Genomic DNA, 24,490 nt, shown 5'->3' with positions numbered 1-24,490 from the left:
GGTGTTGTGCTTCAAGAAAAACTGTACAAATCATGCATCAGCATAAATGTACATTTACTTTTCTTACAAGATTACATCAATGTTGCACAGACTTATGACTTGGAGTTCATTTCCATATCCTCAATGGTATGAAACTGCAGAATTATACAGTACACAGATTTCTCAGTGAATGCACCTTCAGCCAACACATAAGGTAATAATATTTATCCCACACCCAATGACTCGAACAAAATGTTTGGGAAACTGAAATATTACAGCAACGAAGATGGCCAAATATGAATAGCATTAGACAATGCACTATCCACAGGAGGAATTTTTTCTTTAAACTAAAAAGACCCCAAAAATAGGTGAACCCATTAGTGAAAGTTGTTACGATACATAAAGATTAGTTCCCAAAGTCATTATGGCACCAAACACAAAGCAAATGTGTACACTATAAAGCAATTAATTTCCAAGTTTCATAAGGACAGTACACAATAAGCATGCATTAACACATAAGGATACATTAGCACTCATTTTAATAATAAACTGGTTACAACAGAAACAATGCTTTTTGCAGTAAAGGGATAACACAAAGTTATTACTTAGGCATACTGTCTATGTTATACCGGCTCGTGATATTGCACTTAGTGCCAAAGTACTATTAAACAAGCATATAAACGGTCATTCAACTAAAAATACCTAACTTGAAAGCAAAAACAAAAAAAGATTTTCCAAAAATATTGAACCCTAAATGCAGCACACACCTGACTGTGCTACTAAAATGTAGACACACACTCAGCTCCCTGTGTCACACAGTTAATAAACAGGAAAGAGTCACAAAGGGCACCTAATTTTTGATAGGGCACATTATAGCTTATTGTGCATCGCAGCATAGCATCTTGAACACACAAAAATGTCAGGTTGCTTACCATTGAGGAGGTGAAAGTACAACTCAATACCACAAACTGATCACATTCGATACAAAATTAGAAGTAGTATATATAACCCCACATGACACATAACAAAGCCTCAGAACACCAAGCACAAGGGAAAAAAAGGAGGGGGGGGGGGGATCATGTGCTGTGGCATAAATTGCTGTGCTTGCCGTTTGCATTGGGCAACCAGCACACGCATCCTTATGCAGTTTCAAAACTGTACCTGGCAATTCTGGGCATTGAAAGTGCATCATGCAAGCTGCTGAATAAAAATACTTGATGGCACACGAGAAAACAACAGGCATAACAAACATACATAAATATCATTATGACACCTGAATTGGTCTACCTGCACATTAAAAAAGCACTATTAGGAACTCTTCCAGCCCAAAAGAAGCTGTAGAGAAGTTGCTAAAATGCGTGCACACAATTACAAAATCTCTTCAGGCCATATGTGTGCACCAAAGGCAGCGTGGGCTGAGTAATCGTCCTGCAATCCTCCACTAAGCTTGCAAATAGAAAGCAGCACAGCAAGGCACAACCAGCATACCCCAATTGGCTGTGAATGAGAGATTGTCAGCTGTCCACAATCACCAAGTGAGAAATGCAAAGGCATATTAAAACAAGGCAAGCAGCAGTGAAAAGCACCAGAGACTGAAGGGGTCCAATAGGTACTGAAACATGGTTGGAAAATGGCCTGTTTGTTGCATGAAGAAAACACTGTGCAGGCAAAAGGTTCCTGATCTACTTGCACCAATACATAAGAGTTACAATGTCAGGAGCACATACAACAAGCTTTGGCATCATGTGCCACAGCGTGAAACCTTTACATTAACCCCACAAGAAAGAATAAATTACACAAAATTCCTGTGGTCAGACAAAATAAAATTGAATAAAAATAAAAATAAACATTTCAAATAACAATTTGGCCACTGGATTTCGAGAAACATTGCCTCGTGGTATCGGACTCCTTCAGCATAGTCAATTTCATTTATATGCACCATAAAATAATAAATGCGGCAGCCACAAGATAACGAGATAAAAATATGAATACAATGCATACATGACAATAAGTAAAGACCTGTTGGTTGGGACATTAGTAAACTTAATGCAGGTATAAATGAAGGTGAACAACACAGCTATACAAAAACATGCACATTAAGCAGCAACAGCTGCCAGGCAGCTATAAAAGACAAACTGAAATGGCCCAAGATGGAGAAGAAAGAACTGTGTTGAGTGTAACTATGGACGAAAAGGCAATAATTTTCCAACTGCAACACACTCAAAGGGTAGTCTATGTTAATTCAATAGGGCTGAACTGCCATATAGTGCCACCTAAGGCCCCATATTATGCTTTTAAAAAAAGAAAATGTCTGAGGTGGGTTGATACAGGTACTGCTCAAAGCAATGATAGCTATCAGCTTTGGCTGCTGATTACTGTGCTGACAATGTGCAAGTCGGCCACTCAAAGGACCGTAATGACACGATGCAGCATAGTCTGTGAAGAATTTTAGCACCAAGAACTGGGCTACGTTCACCAGAAGGCACAGGCTACAGTATCAATAAAGTCATGATTTCACAAAGAACATATAGTTCTTGTTACGCAGGATATTTAGCTATGCTTATGTGGTCTATAAAGCCTACATCGACTTATACACATATTTTGGTACTCATGAGCGACACAAATGTTGGAAGAATGGGGTGGGGGCACCAGTTCCCATGGTTATCTTTACCAGCAGACCAGTGGCATGCATACTACGCACACACACAAAAAAAAACTACGACTGCAGCACTTATAAGGCAAAGCACGGAAAAAACAAGCATGCTGGTCAGCCATAAAATAAAAGTACATCAAGTATGACAAAGGTACACAATTTGCAGTGGTGCAAACAAGTTATGGAAGCCACATTAATGCAGTTTATTCCTCTGTGTGATAACCGGACAGATACTGTTACTTACCAGGATTGGCCTCACCAGCAAGTCTGCACATCACATATTTGCTGCACATAGCTACTCCCCAAGCTTTTTCCTCGTGAATGAGAACATTTACTTATTTTTCTGCCTCATGCTCACATACAGTTGCATTCAATATGAGTTGCAACACGGTGCCCATGGTCGAAGGGGTCCCAAGATTGTACATCTCTGCCAACATATGCAAAATCGGAGAACACTGGTATGCTAATCCCCGATATTTATTAAACCAGCTTTTTGTATGTTGCAAATGCCATGCAGTCTTGGAGCTCCTTCAACCATGGACACCGTGTTGCAGCTCATATCAAACACGACTGTAGATCGCAGCACCTCAATAAACTTAGAAATGACACAACTGATGCAACTAAATTTGATTTAAGAAATAAAGGGGAAGGGGGGAGTGTCACAGTGCTGATTCAGTGGTGCAATTGAAAATAATTCATAGCTTGCATTGTCGTGCTACCACCAAACCACTTAACGAAAAAGCTGGTGATGACTATGTCTAGCATCATATATATACATATTTATATATACAAGTTCATATTACATTTTGGCACAATATTCAGAAAAGTAAATGTATGTACATTAACTAGAACAGCAATGTTCAAGTTAATTAACTGGACATCCACACATCAACTGTTACATATCACTTTTTACATATTCACAAGAAAAGGTTGTACTCTGTTACGTTCAGATGAGAAAAATGTATGAAGGCTGATGTGTGACAAAGCAGTGAAAAGCAATAAGAACTGCGAGTACAAAGTCTAAAGAACACTTCATATGTCACTGAAAAAATAACACTGCTGCCAATACAAAGCTAGGAAAACATTCCTTCATTTGCATTGTTTTAAAGAGGGAAGTAGCAGCTTAATCAAGCCATTAAGCAATTAATTCTGATGTTCTTGCATGTTTAGGACTTATAATGAATATGATGCACAGAGTGATGCACCATGTCTTAGTACAGTGCACTAAAGAATGTGCCAAGAGTAAATCAGTAGCCGTTGTGGCGACAAACATTAAAATAAAGCCTGTAGGGACTTGGAGGCTAATCACTACCACCTTGAAGTGCACTTAAGCAGTCAGGGGGATGACTGCTTCACAAGCACATGATATTTTACACTCTGTACGCATCTGCTGCAGTTATTAAGGCAGCAGAAGCATGTTGGAGACAAGGCTCTTGTGCCTGCTTTTGCAGCATGCACAAGCTTTTCTTTTTTTTTTTAATAATTACCGTCATCAGTTGTCATTATTTCTGATCATCAATCAAGCCAATTTTTCAATGTCTCTGCTGAAGCACTAACAAAAGAACAAGGTTCGAAACTGCATACGTAGCGCTACTAGGTAAGCAGTTGAAAGATGATAGTAAAATATACGAGATTTCATATTCGTCATTATTTGCCCTAAAATTTATCACATGAAGTAATAGTGTAGATCTTCAAGACCTTTTCAGACATACTGTATAGCAATGGCTTCAATGGTAAACAGTATATTCCCTGCTGTCACATTATGATGTGGGAGGCTTGAAACTAACTGACTTTCGTTTACAATCACTTTGAAAACAAGGAACGTATGTATTCAACAGCTGCAACAGCATGAAAAAAGGAAAGTACGTTGATAAGCTCAGTGGTTATGTACTCAGCTCGTTTATGTCATAATGAATTCTCTTACCTGCATAGACTTTATTTTAAATCCTAGGGGACATCAAAATACATATAAAAACACTAATTATGCTTTACAAACTGTACTAAAATGCTGAAGCATTACTTTGCAGTGGTTATGCTGTTGAATCAGTATGGTAAGGCAAATGTGAGCTTGCATGCAGTAGTTGCGCAGAAAAAAAAAAAAACATGCAATTTTTGCTTACTGCTTTTGTATGAATGTATGAACAGCTTTCATTTTGCATACAACTTAGAGTACTTCTGTCCACGTGTTGCAAGCCATCTAATGACTGTTGTGACCTTTAGAATGCTGCAAACCTTTAAAAGAGCTGATTAAATGTACACATAGAGCAAAACAAAAAACTGATGAAATAAAAAATCCACCAATGATGTCAGTGCTATTTTATGCTTCGTAATATAACAAAAAGCAGCCAGACAAAAGCTAGGCAACAACAAAAGCTGTATAAAATGGCACTTAGAGAAACAAAGCCCACGCAAGAAGAGGACTGCCCATAGCAGTTACTGATGTCAATGTGTCCCTGCGATACACATTTCCTTAGGTAAGAGAGCTTGCACGTAACTCACTCATGGTGAGATGAAGAAGCTGCCCACAGGTGGCTTTCGATTTCAGGACTGGTGTGAGCAAAAAGGCACTAAATCACTAACACTTTAGTAATTGGGGGAAAAAATGTCAATGCCAAGTGACTGAAGCATGGTCACAACCGAGGAACCACCATTCATGCCATTCAGTTTCAACATCGCAGCTCAATCAATTCCACACATGTAGCCGGAGTGACGAAAGGGATTGACAGCAAAAGTGCGTTACTTCCAATGGGCAGGCACTGCAGGTCATGTCCACTAGCCTGTGTCAACGCAGATTGCTTTTCACGAACTCACTACTACAAATGGCTGACCTGCTTGCCACAGTAATTTCAGGCCTTTTTGGCTGCAGCAATGCAATTGCAGACATCTTACGGTGATGCAACAATAGGGTTTACAGTAGCTGAGCCTGCTCATCTAACAACAGCGGCAGACAACATGACCTCCAGGACCTGTTGTTGTACTGCACATCCAGGCTGGTACTCCAGTCGCACAATATACTGAGGTGTCACACCATCTTCCCTCCAATGTAACTGGAATCCACCACCAGCCTAGCCAGTGACTTCTTTACGCGCAGGGCTGTTAGCCTAACACCAGGTCTCTGGTGCCAGCATTCCTGCATTAGCTTGGACAGGCACTGTGTTACCTGTAAAACACAGGAGTTATAACATAATTCTTAATTCACTCATGACATGCAGAAGCACAATAAACATAGCACTAGCATGAAAATACAGTTAACCCTTTGAGGATAGATTTTTTTTGCCATATGCGACCGCCCAGGGTCAATTTTTTTATTGCAGATTCCAATTCTTCTTAGGAAAAAAATTTACCGCAATTTTTCTAGGGTGACCGTAAAGCGAGAAAAAGATATTTTGCATTGGTATATATGTACTCTTCATTCATGAATAACAACAATAAAAAAGGAAATAAACTTATAAGAATTAAAAATTTGATGCATTTTTATAAACATAGTTCAAGGCCTTGAAAATGGGCACAAGAGAATATTTCGCAAGACTCAAATGTTCCTGCTCTTACACTAATTGTACATCCATAGCGTAATCGAATTGCGTAGGTGCGCGCACTCAAGAAAACTGTAGTTGTGTGCCCGTCAAAAAAACACAACGTGTGACAAACTTCCACTAATCTTCATCTTATCACCAACCAGAAGCAATTAGTTTTTGCGAGTGTCAAAAAAAAAAAAAAAGGCAACGGAAACATATGCACGGCGGCATCCTTTCTGTGCGCACCCTTGCGAGCACTAAACGAGCGAGAAAGAGGCGGTCACCCTTCGACCAGTTAGTAACGAGAGATAGCCATCAGTTTTGCAAGCGCAAGAAGCTGAAACCGCCCGCGGAACGAAACCCGAACAGCAGCCCGCACGCGCATGCGCCAATGCGCAAGCGGCAATATAAAGACATGTGGGAGCAAACTAGCTCTAAAACAAACCATGCAATGAAAACCGAGAGGGAGGCGCGAAAAAAAAAAATTCCCTGTATTCCCCCATAGTGGCAGCACATGACAGAAAAGAAAAAGTTAGGAAATTGGCACGCTTTTTAAACGTACAGATGGCGTCGTAAATATACGGCATCGACCATTTTTGGGTTGGTTCGCGGCGCCGTATATTTACGCCATTAGACAGTTTTAGAATCGGGGCCCCAAAGAGCTTTGCAGGTGTTAGCGCAGGGGCACGCAGGAGTGAAGAGGTTTAGAATAAGGTTTTACGTTTGCGGATAGTGTCTTGCGCTGACAGTGCCGCTACGGCGTCAAAGAAAAGCTATTAGAGATATTTTAATAAAATATACCAATTTATGATAGGAATAGTAATTTCGACTTGCGTGTATTCGCATTTAATTACAATTTAGAGGTTATTTTGTAAGCAGCAAACAATTAGTTGCGCTTAGTTTTGAGCAAACCAACTTTACGTGCCTTCACCAGCTAAGCTTAGCCGTGTTAGGCCTAACCATAAACTCCACAATTGAATTCGGAATCCGCGGCGTCTAATGAATCAATCTTCATAACACACGCTAGTTGAGAGAAAGCGATAACCGCAGTCACTTCTAGCTTGCGAACTTCACACGTTACCACGAATCGAACCCAGTTTAGTGCTAGGTTAGAGCCGTCGCTTCGATGGGTGCCACCATGTTTGCTGACGCAAAGCTTTTGGGCCACTATTTGGGCTCCCGCTAAATCGGTGAAATAGTGTTCCCAACGCAAAACCCAAATGCAGTTTGCGTATCGCGCATGCGCAGTGGCTTCGACGCTATTTCTTCGGGGCCCCTATTCTAAAACTCTCTAGTGACCCTCAAAGGGTTAAGCCTCGATATAACGAAGTCGGTAAAATAGGAAATTTGCTTTGTTACATCGAAATTTTGTTGTATTGAAATTCTACCTTTTATGCTATTAATTACAGTCACTGATCAATTTTTTTTTACATGGAAAGGGGCCGCAGAATTTTCCAAATTATTGGGCAATTGAAGAAAGCAAATTTCAATGAGAAAACAATTCATTTTGATAATCTTGGGAGTCGGCGACGAATGATACGGTTTCATGCCACGTACGTTGACGCTATCATCTTGGTGGTACAAATTAAGCGAAGCCAGCTACGCTTTCGCGTGCACTCTGCCCCCGCGGCTGATAGCATTGCCCGTACAGGGACGATGCTATCAGGAAAAGCGCAGGCAGTGGAGAACGAATGCTTCGCCTGCCTCTCGCTCCAACGGGTCACCGAAACTCGAGCTTACGCAACCTCCAATACTAAACGTGCGGGAGGACAGCTTACATGGTGCCATGCCGTCTCGGCACGCTCACTCTTTGCACACGCGGCAGATTACCTGTAAAAATGGATGCGCGGTTGCGTATGCACTGAGGCGCGCTTACAGCCATGCGCTGCCACAAAATGAGCCACGAGCCACAAATCAAGACGTGCACCAACTTACCCCCCACTCCGCTCCCTCGCGCGCGCTTCATCGTGTTACCTCAAGCTTGCTCCCCTACCTCTCTTTCCCTTTGCTCGCGCGGGAAGGCGTCACTCGTGAAGCCACCATCTTTCTTGTCTCACCCTACCACACTTTTACTCGCACCTAAAGCACACAGTGCGACGAGACGTGCATTTGAAGGATCGCCAGCCATTTGCGAGCAGGCGCGAGTAAGAACGGACGCGAGAGGGAAAATCTGAAGGCTTTTGCTCCTTGAGTATATGTCTCTGCCTAGGCACTATGGAGGAGGTTTCTTAGCGCGTGTTGTATGAGTTTGTCCCCTAGACAGTGGGGTCAAGTTAGTTTACGCTCCACCGCTGGCTGCCCCCGTGGTGAGGCAGTGGGCATGGGCGCCCCATTTCGTGATCACTGTGTCTGAAGGGGCAAGGTTCCGACTGGTGTTGTATAAATCGCGGGTCGCCTTTTTCGTTGCGACGATAGATTGGATTTTTTACAAGCACTGCTCCAGGAGGGCACATGTAACCGGCAAACGGAGGCCTCAAAAGAGCACCTGAGGTTATAATAAAGCAGGCGGCACAGGATCTCCAGGGCACTCAAGGGGTAGCGGGGGGATCAAAGCTGGAAGCAGGGCAGCCCGTGGGTTGGGGCTGCGGAGGCAGAAGTGTGCCAGGGGGTGTTCGCATAAAAAATTGGCTGTCCGCTGTCGCGGACAACCGATCTTATACACCCCTGGCACGTGCAGGCCTCGGCGAGCCCCAACCCACGGACCCGTCATGGTTCTAGCTTTGGTGTCCTGGAGGCGCCGCCAATAATGCGAAATAATGACACATTGTTCCAATTAGTAAAAAACACGATTGAATAAATATAATTACATTGACCCGCCAACTTGTGATGCTAAGTTCAGCCCTACCGCGCCCCGCGACTTCTGCAACACCAGTCAGAAATTCGCCTCTGAAGGTACGTTGGACAGACTTTCTCGCGCCTGCGGCGTTGGTGCTGAGTCAGTCATCATCACCGGCGGCCTTTCAACCACTTGCGCTCAACCGCGGTTGCTAAAGCTAAGGCCTTCTAGATTTTCAACATATACGGCCCAGGCTCTACTATGGTTGCTACTGCTCGCACAGAAACATCTGCGCTGTTACCTACAGGTACATCGCCATAAGGCGTGAGAAAGCTATGATCCGCCATGACTGACTTAGCACGACCGTCGCAGGTGCGAGACAGTCTGTCCGACACAGCGGTCAGCAAATCGGCCATCAGTGCCCGCTGCTTCAGCTATTTTACCACGCCGGCAGCCAGTGTCCGAGTCATATATTCAAGGAGCAAAAGCCCGCAGATTTTCTCTCTCGCGCCCGTGCACAAACGGCTAGCGATCCCTCAAATGAGCGCCTCGTTGAGAGCGCCGGTTCGAGGCGGCAAGGTAAACAAAATGGCGGTGGTGGTGGTGGCTTTGATTAATGCCGTTTCGAACCTGCTGTCATGGCAAAAAACCCGGAAACTCAAACGGCAAAGGGTTTTCGCGTCCGAAATTTCAGATGTTCTTATACACTGACTCTAAGGGGTACGTGGTGGTGCCGGGAAGGTGTCCGAATTGTCGGGTGTCCGGAAAGTCGGTCGTTGACTGCACACTTGACAACTCTTCCAGCAGATGACATGGCGTCAAAAAGGATTGGTCACGATTCCTCTCTGTTACTCGAGCCAGCATTACCGTGACTTTCGTTCCCTTTCAACAAAATTACTGCTCATTTTCCCTGATAGAAGCACAAATTCCCCAAGTTTTCCCTGAGTATTTCCAGACTGTTCAAAATCCCTAAGAATTCCTGGTTTTCCCGATTGGTAGACACCCTGCTTGGCAGATGAATGCGGTATTGGAAGCGGACGGCGTTTGTGCGGCATTACAGCACAACTACTGCAGCCTTACAATTTGGAGAAGGCGAAGGTAGCTCAAGAAAAACTGCAACACTTTGCTTCAACACAGCTACCAAGCGAAAATCGGATTTGCTTGCTCACGATATCACTGCGGCTGGCTCGGATGCGATGCAGATGCGATTCGTTATGCTAAGCCACACTTCTGTAAATGCTCTGCTGTCTTGCGTGAAACGCAAGTTGCGGTGCGGCAGTCGGTAAAGGCGAACGTGACTGCAGTCTTGCCATATAGATAGTCATCTCGTGTGCAATCTGCAGCGATGCCACGTCGACCAAACGCGCAACCCATTCCTCATCAAGTCTCTGCTGCGTGCGAAATGCGGAGTACCGGTAATCGGCAAACGACACGCTTTTACTTTAATTCTTTCCGATAATAAACATTTCACACTAGAGCGTACATACTGGGGCATGTGTCAGGGGCATGCTAACCTGTTACAACTGGTGGCATGTATTACATACTTCATTATATTCCTGAATAAATCGAGTTCTCTGTGTTTTTCTCAATTTCCTCAAAACTAACTTTTCGCTCAGCTTGCTTGTTTATGGCAACAATATCTCAAGATCTAGGTCAGCTACAGCTGTAATTTTTTTTACTTGGAGCTAAATGCATGATGGTTGAAGTACTGCAAGCAGATTCCCTTTTTTTCTTCTTCGAATTTTCGAATTCCTTTTGTTTTTATTCCCTAGTAGCCATACTATAAACATTGAACTTTAATGAGCTGCTAAATTGCCAACTGTTGTTGGATTTGAAAAGTGCTTGCAGCACTTCACGCCTTGGACATTCTGCAGTCCACTCATGCATAATTATTGCTTTCCGCCCAATATGTTTTTACCCATTGTCTCCATAAACAATAGCAAAGGACTTTTATTTATGTCAATAATTATTTATTCTATCAAAAAAATAATCCCATTTTTGTAATCAGCTCAAAAAGCTGGATAAGACTATGTCTTCTAATTAAATTTCGTCCAAAAATAACTTGATAACTCTATACACCATGTCCCCCCTAAGGAGCCAGAATGAACAATGCAGCTAAAGCTGCTGAACAATGTGCCTCAGCACAGCTGATACTGTTGACGCACATAAGCGCTCTGTGTCGATGCCATAGAAAGCCTCTACGCCCTATGCCGTGGCTTGATTGTGATTCGGCAAGATATGGGGACAATGACAATGCCATCGTTTGCAGGACCGTAACTAGTGCCATATACAGTGGAACCCCGTTCATACGTTTTTCACCGGACCGGGGAAAAAAAACGTAACAGCCGGGAAAACGCAACAGTGAGGAAAGCTCCGAAAATGAATTAAAAAAGTGCAGCTTCAACTATAGACAAGTTATTTCCACAGAGTGCGCTTAGGACTTAAAAAAGTCTAGAATGGTGGCTTGCCGTTTCTTTCGCTCGCTAGAAATCGCCACACGTTTCTCAATACCCTGGAAGGCCGCATTGCTGTCAGCGTCGCTGTGAGGTGCGACGTACCTGCGGAGGAGGTCCAGAGCCGCGACGGCTTCTCCAAAGCTAGGATTTGGCAACTCCCCGGCATCATGCGGCTCGTGCTTCTTGTCGTCACCGCGCCACGGCAATGGCAACGGACGAACGAACGAATATCCGCGGGAAATTTTGCCCTCTTTGGCGTAATCATGCTAACGTGCTAACGACTGTTTAGTATTACTGCGAAGCGCGCACGTCCGAGCAGCCCGGTTGCGCGCAGCGCGGCGTGGGAGAAACGTAAACAAGAGAGGAGAGCAGGCCCGATAGGCGGAGCAACGCCACGAGCAACGCCAACTTCCAGTTTCACTTTAGCTTCACAAAGAGTGACGTCAGGGCCTCTCCTGAGTTTCCTTCCTCCGTGAGTCGACCCGTCCAACAACCATGCGGTGACCGTAATCACAGTGATGATAGTAAGATCATTTTTCACGAATGGCCACTTAGTGGCGGCCTCATGCGGCCTCTCGAACTGGCGTGCGGCTTCTTACAGCCAGTTCCATAGCCAAGCCCGGCCAAGCCCAGCCAAAACTTGTCAAAAGCCAAAATGGCGGTTGGAGCGCGTTGTCTACTTTAGCCCAGGCGGGTTCGGGGTGCTAAGTTGCGACGTATCATGCGGGAACGTTTTCACAGCTACAACGTAACAGCGGGGTTCCTTATACATTGGATCCTATGGAAGCTATGCCGGGACCGGATGAAAACGACGTAGCAGCCGGGAAAACGCAGCAGTGAGGAACGTAACAGCGGGGTTCTACTGTAGTAGCGCCTTGTGGAAATTAACCAGCACACAGGCATGGCCTCCTGGATCACATTGGCACGCTGCTGCGATCTCGTAGGCCACGCGCACGGTTGTGCGTGTGATGCTTAGTAAATTTTTTTTTTTTTTTCATTTTCATACTCCAAAGTAGGGGGTGCAAGCCTTACACGAGTAAATAAGGCATGCATTCAACATTCAGATCCAACGTATGCGGGTTTAACTGTACAAATAAACAAAGTAATAATATGTGAACAATATATAAATGTATAATGGGTATGTTTTGCGTCAAATTCTAGCCTATGACAGCTCAATATCACCATTATTACAGCAGAGTTTCTTTTTTAAATGGTTACAGTATGAAGAGCTCTAGTTCAAACTGTGAAAGGGGTGGTTTGCCGTAACCAACAGTCTTCGAGGGAGGGAGGGGGTGGGGGTGGGACTTGGACACAGTGGTACCTCATTAGTGTATAGTACCTGGTGGGATATGACAAACTATGTACTCAATGAAAGTATGAGCTAATCAGCAACTACAAATTTGCGCCCATTTATGTGCACCACCACTTTAAAAAAAAAGACACCACAGTAAATACTACCTCAAATACAGTAAAACCTCGTTAATTAAGATTTTGCGGGACCGGAAAAAAATGTCAGAATTAACCGAATGTCGAATTACCGAGGGTATCAAGAAAACAATGAAGAAATGCTTACTATGTCAACACGCTTTTCTTTACTGAATGAATCAGCAAATCCTGTTTCTATTTTGCACAAAAGCATGGCGGAAGCTGCAGTTCTCGTCATCTCGTGACTGATTAGCGCTCGCAGCTGCAAAGGCCTTGCAACTTCCTTCACAGTGCAGCCGCGGCATTCGTCTTCACTGAGATGCTTTTCACTAGTGCACACAGGTGTGCTCTTCAACCTCGGCAGCTTTGGCCCGAGTAAAAACAAAACTACTGTCTGCCACAACTGCTGCGGACGAGACCTCGGCTGCTGTCGACACGGTCATGGATGGCGACCTTGCCGTTCTGAAGGCACGCGGCCGACGCACGCACTGAGTCAAAACAAAACTACTGTTTGATGCGAAGACTGCAGACGAAACTACGGCCGCTATTGATGCAGTTGTGGTTTGCGACTAAGCAATCATGAAGGCACGCAGCCAAAGCGCCCACCAAGTCAAAGCGAAACTACTGCCGCAACCGCTGCGGATGAAACCGTAGCCACTATGAACGTAATCACAGATGGCGACTGTGCAGTCATGAAGGCACATGTCAACGGGGTGCTATGTGTGGCGGTAAACACAAGGATAAAGGCTTCAAAGGCACAAAGAGGCACGAAGCATTCTGGTGTGGGATTTCGACTGATGACTATGGCGATGCAAACTCCGCTGCTTCATTTCGGTGAACACAGTTTCTGCTCCTTTGCGTTGCACATTTGTGGCGCACCGCGCTCGCCAAGTTCCAAGTTGTCTGAATTAACCGATGTGTGGCCAAATATATCCGAATTAACGAGAGTTTCATTGCATTAAATTATGCATACACCTGCAGGGACCATAGGACAAGTCCGAATTATCTGATTTTCTAAATTAACGAGGTTTTATTGTACACACGAAGAGGCTGCTTTCTATCCATCATAAACAAGGTATTTTACAGGGTCCTAAAATACGTGGAACTTATATGCCCTTCAGAAAAAGTGAAAGAAGAACTCACCGAACCACCTGTGCTCCAGCGCTTGGGTATCTGTGGTCTTGCATTGTCCACACACACCACTTTACGCATGTCCTCAAAGCTTGGGTCTGAGGGGACCACATCATGGTAGGGAATGCAGTATTCCTCCACAGCACCTAAATACGCACAGGAAACATGAGTACACCCTATAGAAAACATGGACCAAGAAGTCCAAGAGTGTGTGAGCTTGTGCAAACGTACATACACATCATCTGAAAACAAATACCAATGTTGCTAGAAAACATGCGGATGCCACTTTGTTGAACAGCTTTATCGTTCAGTTGCATCCCGTACCTAGACAACACCACATTTTCCCTAAGGCAGCTGTCTCTGCAGACTCAAACTGAAACCGCATTGACTCTGTGATTCTGCCGTCTGTCATCTCTACCATTCTGTCATTTCTCATTTTGCTTTCAATTTATATGAGGTACTCATGTAAATTCAGGGGTGCAGAGAAAATATGGAATGTACTGTACAAATGTGCTGGCAGCAAGCCGCTCATGGCAAGGTAGCATCATTTTGATCACGGTGGTTACACCGTATGTGATCCTCGATCCCAATAATTAAGTCTCTGTATGACTGTGGCAATCGCATTTCCAGTCACTTCTTTTGTAGAATGCTTTCTTAGAGCACCACAGTGCTTTCATAGATGGGATGGAGAGCGAAAAGTGTTATCTATGTAAGAAAAGCTCAACATGCTCTGTATGTTACAGCCAGCCAATGCGGAGGAAAGTACTTATTGCAAAGGCGCAGGGACTACCCCTTTTCAAACACTACAGCACTGTTTCATTAGGAGCCAGCATCGAAGCAATGCCACACTCTCCAGTCCAAAAGCAAAGCAGGGTTGCGGTGCTAGATATTCTGCAAAGGCAAGTCGCCTCTCAGTGCAACATGGACAGAAATGCGGCTGCTACTTGTCCAGTTCATTCATAGAAAAAAGGACTCATTGACATTACAACTTAACAACCACATTGCAAATGGTCAATAGGCTTATTTTTCACGCGACCTCGTGCTGCTCGCACGCTCATGTTTTGATAGTTTCGGTATTGTGCAGTGATGCATCTGTTTTGCTGTCCGCAAAGCTCATTGTGCCACATCCACGCACTATTCAAATGGCAGTGACGCGACTGACGGACCCAGTCGCACTGTTGTGTCTTGCTGTGGAATTATATACATGGGCGCAACATCGCATGAAAAAGTAGTGACAAATTTTCATTGTTTTCTGAATAAATACATTAGTATGCCTGTAAAAAAAAAAATCTCAAATGTGCTACGAGGCCAACGTTTTAACCAGAGGGTACCAAATCTAGTTGTAATACACTGTCATTGCCAATAAAAATGCATTCCAACAGCGGTAAATACAGTCAAGCACAATATTTTCGTTCATCCAGCCTTTCTCATGGCATCTCACAACCACATTTTTTGGCAGCTCGTCACCTTTCGGCACTGTCTTGCGCTTGAAGACTACATGGGGCGGGAGCTTGCATCCATCTGCCATGCACGACAACATGATGGTAACTCGCATTTTCTCGTTGCCTGTGGACCGGACATAAACTTGTTTAGAACCTTTTTCGTGCACGGTGAGGGGCGATGGCATGTCCAGATAAACCAGCGTTTGGTCAGCATTGCGGATTTGCCCTGGCTGGAAGTTCTTGGACTTGAGCAGTGAAATAATGTGGCGTTGGAAAGCCACAAGCAGCCCTTCGAACGATTCAGGCAGCTTTTGCGAAATGGAAGTTAGGCGGCGTAAGGAAAATCCAGTACGGCACACGTAGCGATAAATCCAGTGCTTGCTCGCTCTGAAGGCGGAGCTCGGTAGCCCTTTTTCTCTTGCAAGCTCCTTAGCTTTTGCCTGCATAAGCTCCGCGTTCACAGCTAGATGTGCGGCTCGCTGTTGGCGTACGAACTCCGTCAGGGTGAGTTTGATTTTCGGGAATGTCCCACTCTTCGGGCCGTGAAAGCTTCTTCGCATTCTGCTGCATGCGAAAAGGGCTTCCTTCTGTCGGCACCATCCGTGAAAGCTTCCCTCGTTGACGCCAAACTGCCTCCCGGCTGCACTTTTGCCGATGTTCTGTGTGGCTAAAATAACCTTTCTTTTGAAAGCAGCCGAGTACTGTTTTCGTAGTCCAGACATCTTGGTCCTTGAATGCGGAATAAAAAAGATGCGCTTCATGAAGCGTGGTTTGCACGTGTGCTGCCAAGGTGTGCATCAACAATAACGAAATGATGCTGTAGTAACGCAGCAATAACGAAACCAAGCTGTAGCTACAGAGCAATAAGGAAGCCAAGCCGTAGCCACGCAACAATAACGATGTCAAGCCATAGCCACGCAGCAATAACGAAACCAAAACTTCTAGCCCAAATTTCTGACTGAAATTTTTGTTCGGATCTGCACATAGTACGAGGGGAAAATTTGGGACGCTAATAATAGAAAAAAAAACCTTGCATTATACGCAGGTTTTTACGGTACATACTGTAAATAAAGATTCTTACTGAGCGATGCGAATCGAATTGTTATCACGTAGTTTTGTTTTGATCACGTCGTTGCTTCCAATATTGCATTAACGGTATGCTCTATCCCAGACACTGATTTATTACTATACCTGCTGGCTCTGAGTGTGAGGATTTGTTCGACAGATCAGCGATGTAGCTCTGTTTCACAACCGAGAGATGTCGCCTGGATGCTGAGCAAGAAGTGCAGTAAAACAAATGTATGACTACGCACTTTTCAGTGTTACGTGGGCTGCTGCGGGACCGCACAAAGTGAATTTTGCCATGAAGCACACACACTTAAATTTTTCTTGCTTATGTAACTACTGCATTAATTTTTGGCCATGAACGCCGGCAGTGTGCGAAGCTGCTTTAGTACTCACAGAATGGCATGTTAATTTTGAAAAATTATGCCATTAACTTTGTTTTCTCATTATTCGAAATTACAGTAAAAGCTCGCTAATTCGAATTCCGCGGGGATGCTATGAAAATTCGAATTATACAAAATTCGAACTAATGAAAGTCAGAGAAAAAAATCGCTCGGTTAAGGCGCGTATATAGTCTGACGTGGCGTGAGCACGCGCGCACACGCTACGTCACGTTGGCGTGAACAACGTCTCTACTTCGAAGCACTGGCGCAGCCAACGTAACCGAACGCAGCCAGCGCGCCCGACGTCGATATGGCTCTTGCTCCATCCGCGTGTTCGTCGCGCTGACTGGGGCGGAGAAAAAAAATGTCGCAGTCTTGCGTGAAAAGCGAACCATCGATTGCGATTGAAAATTAGTAGATAGCTATACGAAGTAAGGATAATAGTTTTATCGGCCGTATAAACTTGTAAGCATGCGCTTACTAACTAAATTAACAAGCACTGTATCACGTGCGCACAGGTGAGCATGAACGCATCTCGCTCGATGACCGCGGAAACTCGCTGAAAAACGCTGGAGTGAGGGCACGCAGCAGTAGCAGCGAGCAAATTGACGTTCGTACAGCCCTCGCTTTAATGCGAACGAAACGCAGAAAGCACATCGCATATGAAGCTACCGGCAATACGCGCACTACTTTGCCCACGTCGCAGATCGCTTTCAAGATGCGGCGACCGCATGGCCGCGCGGCCACGCCGTAAGCAGCAGCCGCCTCAGCCGCCGAAGGTCGTCCCCCGGTCCCTCCCTCGCCTCACCCCTCTGCCTCGCGCACGACAAGAGAGGGCGCGCTCCTCCCCACCTTCCCCTCTCGCGCACGCGAGATTGAGCTAGGATGTGCTGGATTGAGCCGCGTTCACCGGCTCACCCTCGCACGCTTGTACGCAAAGAACATGGCGCACGGCGAGGGTGTTATCGTCCTTGCCGCTGATCGAAAAAGCAAAAGCTGCGCGACCCGCGCGGCGACGCCAGCGTGCTCCCGCGCACTAGCACTCACCCCATCCACGATGATGCGGAGTTCGAATTATCGGTGGCGGTGCGGATTTCAGTGTGAATTAGCGGGATGTGTTACATATTGCTTTCAATACATGGTGGGACGGACCGCGGCAACTAATTCGAATTATCCGAAATTTCGAATTAACGAGTAGTGAATTAACGAGCTTTTACTGTAACAGGTTTGTGCTGATTAAGGTCTTCTGTTAATTTCAGATGGGCAGATCTCATATGAGCGAGCATCTCAGTTGTAATTCTGAAAACAGCACAACTGCTCGCTAGACAGTTTCGAGGCACACAGTATCGTGGCTATATATGCTGGCAGCGTTGCTTCTTGATGTGTGTGTCGCAAGTACATTGGAAGTATCAAAGTTCTGCATTGGGCGTTTCTCAAATGTTTGTGTATGGCATGGTTTATGTGCTTTCATTGACTCGTGTCGTTGAATTTGGCATGGTCTAGTGTGTATATTTTGAAATTTGGCCAGCAACCTTTACATATAAAAATCTTTACACACTCACGCGATACCACTTTTTATATTCCCACTGCTCCTCGAAAAAACTCCGTCCAGTGTGAAGTAAAAAATAAAAAAGACAGAAAAAGAACTCCAAAGGCTCCATGCAAAAACTTCGTCCAGCACGAAGTAAAAAATAAAAAGACAACAAAAACTCCCAAGGCTCCACGCAAAAATTCCACTCGCACAGAGTAAAACTTCTACTCTGATCATACAGAGTATAATAAACCAACCGGGGGGTCACTAGAGGACAAGCATCATACTCCCTCCCACCTGAGAGTTATTTTCGTTTACAGTGCATGGCCCCTGGTTGCAGCTGTCATGATCACAGCGCTCCTGCACGCACTTGTGCTTCTTTGAGTCTTGCAAAATTTGCAGCTTTGTCTCAATCGACACAGCTTTGTGCTTTGTCAACATCATCTTTTACTAAGAGGGCTGTCCGCTGCTTCGGGCCTGCTTCCGCACTCGCTGAGAGCGTGTAGAAAGAGCAGGTGCTGCTTTGTTTTTTGTTTTTGTTTTTTAGTTTTTTTCCCTCCTCTCTCTCTTCGCGTGTGGAGCATAGCTCCGTAGTGTAGAGGGGCAAGATCACAGGCAATGCCGACACGTACGGACGCGCAGCAGCTGGCGCCATCTTATGGCACGCAGCACCAACTTACGATGCTCTCCATGGCTTTTGCAATCGGCGCGCGGGCAGGACGCGCTACCCAGTAATGGCGGCAGATACAAACTCACGTAGGCAAACTTTTCACCTTGTCCCGGCATTGTTCGTTTAAAGAGAACTTAGGAAAGCAAATGTCACGATTATTCTACATGTAAAGTGCCATCCAGAAGGCAAAATTTTGATTGTTATATCCAATATGCAGTGAATATCGTTATATGTGGGTTTCTTTCTCATAGCCCTAATGTATATGTTGGTACTCTTTAAGTCGACTCATCGTTATGCCCAATATACAGTCGAAACATGCAATAACGAAATCCCGCACCAACGAAATTTTCGCATTGTTCCGTATCCCCGGCGAATGCCCATAGGATTCAATGCATTTCGTACCTCTTGGCAATGAAATGTCACTGTACTACAATCCCGCATCAACGAAATTAGCCAGAATGTAACCTCGCATATTGCCTACTCGCGTAGGGCTAGCAGGCTCAAAATGTGCTCAAATGCATCTGCTTTGCACTAAAATTGTGTCAAATACCATCACATTGCACTTGCGTGGGTGCCACCATCTTGTTTGTTGATCGCCCGTTTGAGGCGGCACGCATGTTGCTACCGACATGTGACAACGGTCTTTGCACGCCTACTAAGCAAGATTGTAGATCATTGTTTGAAATGCGCATTCAGTTTGCGTTCCCCGCGACTGATGACTCGGCGCGGCCTAAGCCAATCGCGTGAGGCAAAACTGAATGCAAGCTGAAAGCGCGTTTTGAACAAAGATCGCCAATCGCGGGAATGCACTATGTAATGTGCGCCTCGGTGAGAAAAATGCAGTAAAAACAAGGAAATCCATGTCCCACCGACATGGAATTGCTCATGGCGCTTGAAATGGTGGTCACAGCATGGAGTGCCATGCATCGAGCCATGATTGAGCGATCGTCTGGGAATATGCATCCCTTGCTTCAAGAACGCTGGTTTTGGTGCCACCCAAAAGGCATCGCGTGCGGATACTGTGCCGGACGTACATTTGTGCGAAGGGGCCATAATCTCAATCGATTGCCTTCAAGTACACAAGATACGATCACTTTTGCGCTCAGCACCGAATCCATCAGCACCTACGGGCGACAGCGTGTACTGGAGAAATGCTGCTGCATGTGCTGCTGCTCTGTGTGCGGTGCCAAGTTATGCAAAATCTCGCAAAAGAGATCGTGTCTCCAAAAGCAGTTGACTGAGAATACTGCTCCACAGCAGTGCTGCCATTGCTGATCGACGCATGATGGCATGCTTTGTACTATTGGCAATGTGGTTCTATATTCTTGAGCAAAGCTTGCCAAAGTAGGCTAACCGAATTTTGACAGTAAAGTGTTGTTCTGCTTTGCATTACCTATCTTTGCTGTCTCTTGCGAAAGCTAATTTTTTGCGTTCCCCGCTGATTTCATTATTGTGATGTTCAACTGTATCATTATATGTGGTATCGTTACAAGCGGGCTGCACTGTAGCATTTTATTTTCGGACCGGCTGAAAAATCAAAATGTGGATGGTTAACAAAAGGTTTGTTAGATTTAGAAAAAGTGCACGGCACCACAAACAAAAAGGTGCAGGGGGTGCCCGTTATGGTGTGCCGGGCTGCACCCACTCGCTGCAAGGGTCAAGGGTGCACTGCACCGCGGCGGCACCTTGCCTTGCACCTATTTCAATCGTGCACGGGGGTGCAGGGTGCACCACTGCACCTTGGGGAATCAAAGGCCTAGGTGCAGCGCACCGTGAATAGGTGCAGAGGGTGCAGAGAAACTTGGCTGAATCGAATAGACCTAAAAGCTTCACTCAAGCCTGCGAAAGCCACCCACCGTTCTGCTTTCTCAATTTGCAAGGTGGGCTATAGGCGTTACCCTCATGTCTCAGTGTTGCTCGCATCTGCACTCATAATTTTTTAGAGATTGCTCAGATTGAAAAATTCTGCTTACAAAATTTCTACGTACTTTGGAAAGTAACCAGTGAAGGTATAAACACTACAGAGGATGAGCGTTTCGTTGCACTATAAAAAACTGGGCCTTTAAACATTGGTTGTCAGTCCCTTTAAACTAAGCATTTCATTCGCACAAAACATTTACTGCAAGGTTTCTGGAATGGTCTTTTAACAGTTCACTTTGACATCATATTTGCCGGTAGAGTCCCTTCAAGTGTTTAAGATAAATTTGGAGCTGAGCATGGCCTCAGAGATCAAGTGGTGCTTGATCTTGGAGGCAATGAGCTGACAGACTACGAAAAGAAACAGTCATCATCATCATCATCAGCCTGTTTTATGTCCACTGCAGGACGAAGGCCTCTCCCTGCGATCTCCAATTACCCCTGTCTTGCACCAACCGATAACAACTAGCACCTGCAAATTTCCTAATTTCATCGCTCCACCTAGTCTTTTGTCGTCCTTGATTGCGTTTTCCTTCTCTTGGTACCCATTCTGTAACACTAATGGTCCAACGGTTATCTAACCTGCACATTACATGACCTGCCCAGCTCCATTTTTTCCTCTTGATGTCAATTAGGATATCATCTATACCCGTTTGCTCTCTGATCCAAACCGCTCTTTCTGTCTCTTAACATTATGCCTAGCAATCTTGTGTTCCATCGCTCTTTGCGTGGTCCTTAACTTGTTCTCAAGCTTCTTTGTCAGTCTCCAAGTCTCTGCTCCATATGTCAGCACTGGTAAAATGCACTGATTGTACACTTTCCTTTTGAATGATAATGGTAAGCTTCCAGTCAGGAGCTGGCAATGTCTGCCGTATGCAATCCAACCCATCTTTATTCTTCTGTGAATTTCCTTCTCATGATCAGGGTTCCCTGTGATTAATTGGCCTAGGTAAACATACTCCTTCACAGACTCTAGAGGCCGACTGGCGATCTTGAACTCTTGTTCTTTTGCCCAGCTATTTATCATTATCTTTGTCTTCTGCATATTAATCTTCAACCCCACTCTTACACTCTCTCTGTTAAGGTCGTCAATCATTTGTTGTAACTCATCTGCATTGTTGCTGAATAAAACAATGTCATCGGCAAACCGAAGCTTGCCGAGATATTCACCGTCGATCTTTACTCCTAAGCCTTCCCAGTTTAATAGCTTGAATACTTCTAAGCACGCAGTGAATAGCATTGGAGAGATTGTGTCTCCCTGCCTGAACCCTTTCTTTATAGGCATCTTTCTGCTTTTCTTATGTAGAATTAAGGTAGCTGTAGAACCTCTGTAGATATTTTTCAAGGTATTTACATAACCGTTCTGTACTCCTTGATTATGTAATGCCTCTATGACTGCTGGTATCTCTACCGAATCAAATGCCTTTTCGCAATCTATGAAAGCCATATAGAGAGGCTTATTGTACTCTGCGGATTTCTCGATAACCTGATTGATGAACATGGATGCGATCCATTGTAGAATATCCCTTCCTGAAGCCAGCCTGTTCCCTTGGTTGACTTAAGTCCAGTGTTGCCCTTATGCTATTGGAGATTATTTTGGTAAATATTATATATAATACTGGGAATGAGCTAATCGGCCTATAATTTTTCAATTCTTTAACGTCTCCCTTTTTGTGGATTAGTATAATGTTGGCATTCTTCCAGTTCTCTGGGACCCTTAATTGATGTCGATAGACAGTTCGTATAAAGGGCCGCCAATTTTCCAAGCATTATGTCTCCCCCATCTTTGATTAAATCGACTGCTATTCCATCTTCTCCTGCCGCTCTTCCTTGTTTCATGTCTTGCAGGGGCCTTCTTACCTCATCGCTGGTTATAGGAGGAGTTTCTGTATCCTGTTCATTACTGTTTGTAATTGAGGTATCCTGACTCCTCTGGATACTGTACAGGTCAGTATAGAATTCTTCCGCTGCTTTTACTATATTTTCGAGATTGCTGATGATTTTACCCTGCTTATCTTTTACTGCATACAAAACAGAAACAGTAGGCGCGCCATTTTTTTTCTTCTTTTTGCATCTTTAAAGGCAAGCTCGAGGAATTAACAGTTTCAAGTTAAAACCCCTCTGCCTTCCATTATTTTGGTGGTTTCATCAATGTTACATCCTCCCAGCTACAGTTGAGACTGGTCAGAATGGGTCGTAACAGCACAGTGATAAAGATTCGTTATATTTAAAATTAAGGCTGAAGTAAATTGTGAAATAGAGGAACTTCACATATACTACTGTCTAACAAAACACGCTTTGGGGCTAGTTGGTGATGCATTACTTTTGCATCGTTTGGCCATTTTTGGCTAGTCGAAGTAACGTCCGTCCCATCATTTTTTCTGTGTCCTTTTCTAAAAAAGCAGCGCTGGATTACTTCCTTAAGAAATAAAAAATACTACTACTGTCTAGTGTTGGTTTATTAAGCATAAGGTGATCTCAAAACAATTAAAATTTAAAGTAAAATAAACGTACTTACACAGTAAGCACTAGGAGCATGGCACATAGGTGTACACCATTTCTGAGATGTTGGCTGCCAATAAATGGCAGTTTCTCTGCACAATGACACAATTTTCGTGCCGGCAAAAAGATGGGTTCAAGAGATATTTATGTGGCTGTGGCCAGGTCGCCACGTTATCAGCCGACTGATGGCCCAAGCACATTGTCATCGTCAATGACACAAACATCGGCTACAACTACAATTTGTATTTCACATAGAACAATTGTTGATAGAATAAACTCTCGAAATTAATTATAATTTTTGGTGACAAGCGACAATCACTGTCAAACCTCTAACACAAAAGAGAGCTGCATGAAAAAGCAAGTACAACTTGAAGCCCGTGTATAGCTGCTGCTGCACTGAATGCAAGGCTTGACCGCATCACACACTTCGTAGCCTGGACAGCATGAATAGCAGCCTATTTTCTTTTTTCGTGCATACTAATGTGATAAGAAATAAAGTATTCTCCATACGATGCATTTTATGATTGTTGGCGTTTTTTTTTTTTTTTTTTTTCAACTGCACTACACTACGGCTTTGAAGCGAAAGTGGTTAGGACTAATGGTACCATTAGCACCTGCTTTGCACCAAACTGACGCGGTAGATGACAGTGAGGCGCTTATGTGTTTGTCCATTAAGAAAATGTGTATTTTCGCACTTTCCACAAGTGGCCGAAACAAGTTTCATCAATTGCACTGCTATAAACACACATCGCGGCAGCAAGGTTCACTGTATATGCATCATCTAGACAAAATTTGCCCAAAATTTTGTAGATTGTAGCCAATAATCTGTTACAGCCGGTTCCATTAAAAGCAGAATCTGTTGAAGAAATAATATAGGCAGGACAAACCAAATAAGAATTGTCTGTTATATCAGAAAGTATGCTGCATATGGATCCGTTTTAACAATGTGGATTTTTTTTTTCCAATTGAAAAACATATCAATGGGGTTCTCTTAATTCATATCTTACTGCAAACAAGACACAGGCTGAAGAAGTCTGTTTGAATT

General features: G+C 44.4%; 1 protein-coding gene across 1 annotated transcript in view; it reads right to left on the bottom strand.

Annotated features, from left to right (window-relative positions):
- Positions 1-33: 33 nt before the first annotated feature.
- The window catches only part of tkv (serine/threonine receptor kinase thickveins), a 65,614-nt gene continuing 41,157 nt past the window's right edge, over positions 34-24,490 (bottom strand). Inside the window, exons 10-11 of the mRNA XM_050196340.3 lie at positions 13,948-14,081; positions 34-5,792 (exon numbers count right to left, since the gene is read on the bottom strand). Coding sequence (XP_050052297.1) covers positions 5,655-5,792; positions 13,948-14,081 — 272 coding nt within the window. The 3' untranslated portion in view covers positions 34-5,654. The remainder of the gene's footprint in view (positions 5,793-13,947; positions 14,082-24,490) is intronic.

Source organism: Dermacentor andersoni, chromosome 1 (assembly GCF_023375885.2).
Source record: "Dermacentor andersoni chromosome 1, qqDerAnde1_hic_scaffold, whole genome shotgun sequence".
NCBI lineage: Eukaryota > Metazoa > Arthropoda > Arachnida > Ixodida > Ixodidae > Dermacentor > Dermacentor andersoni.
The sequence above is the reverse complement of the archived record's forward strand: the minus strand, read 5'-3'. Positions and strand labels throughout refer to the sequence as shown.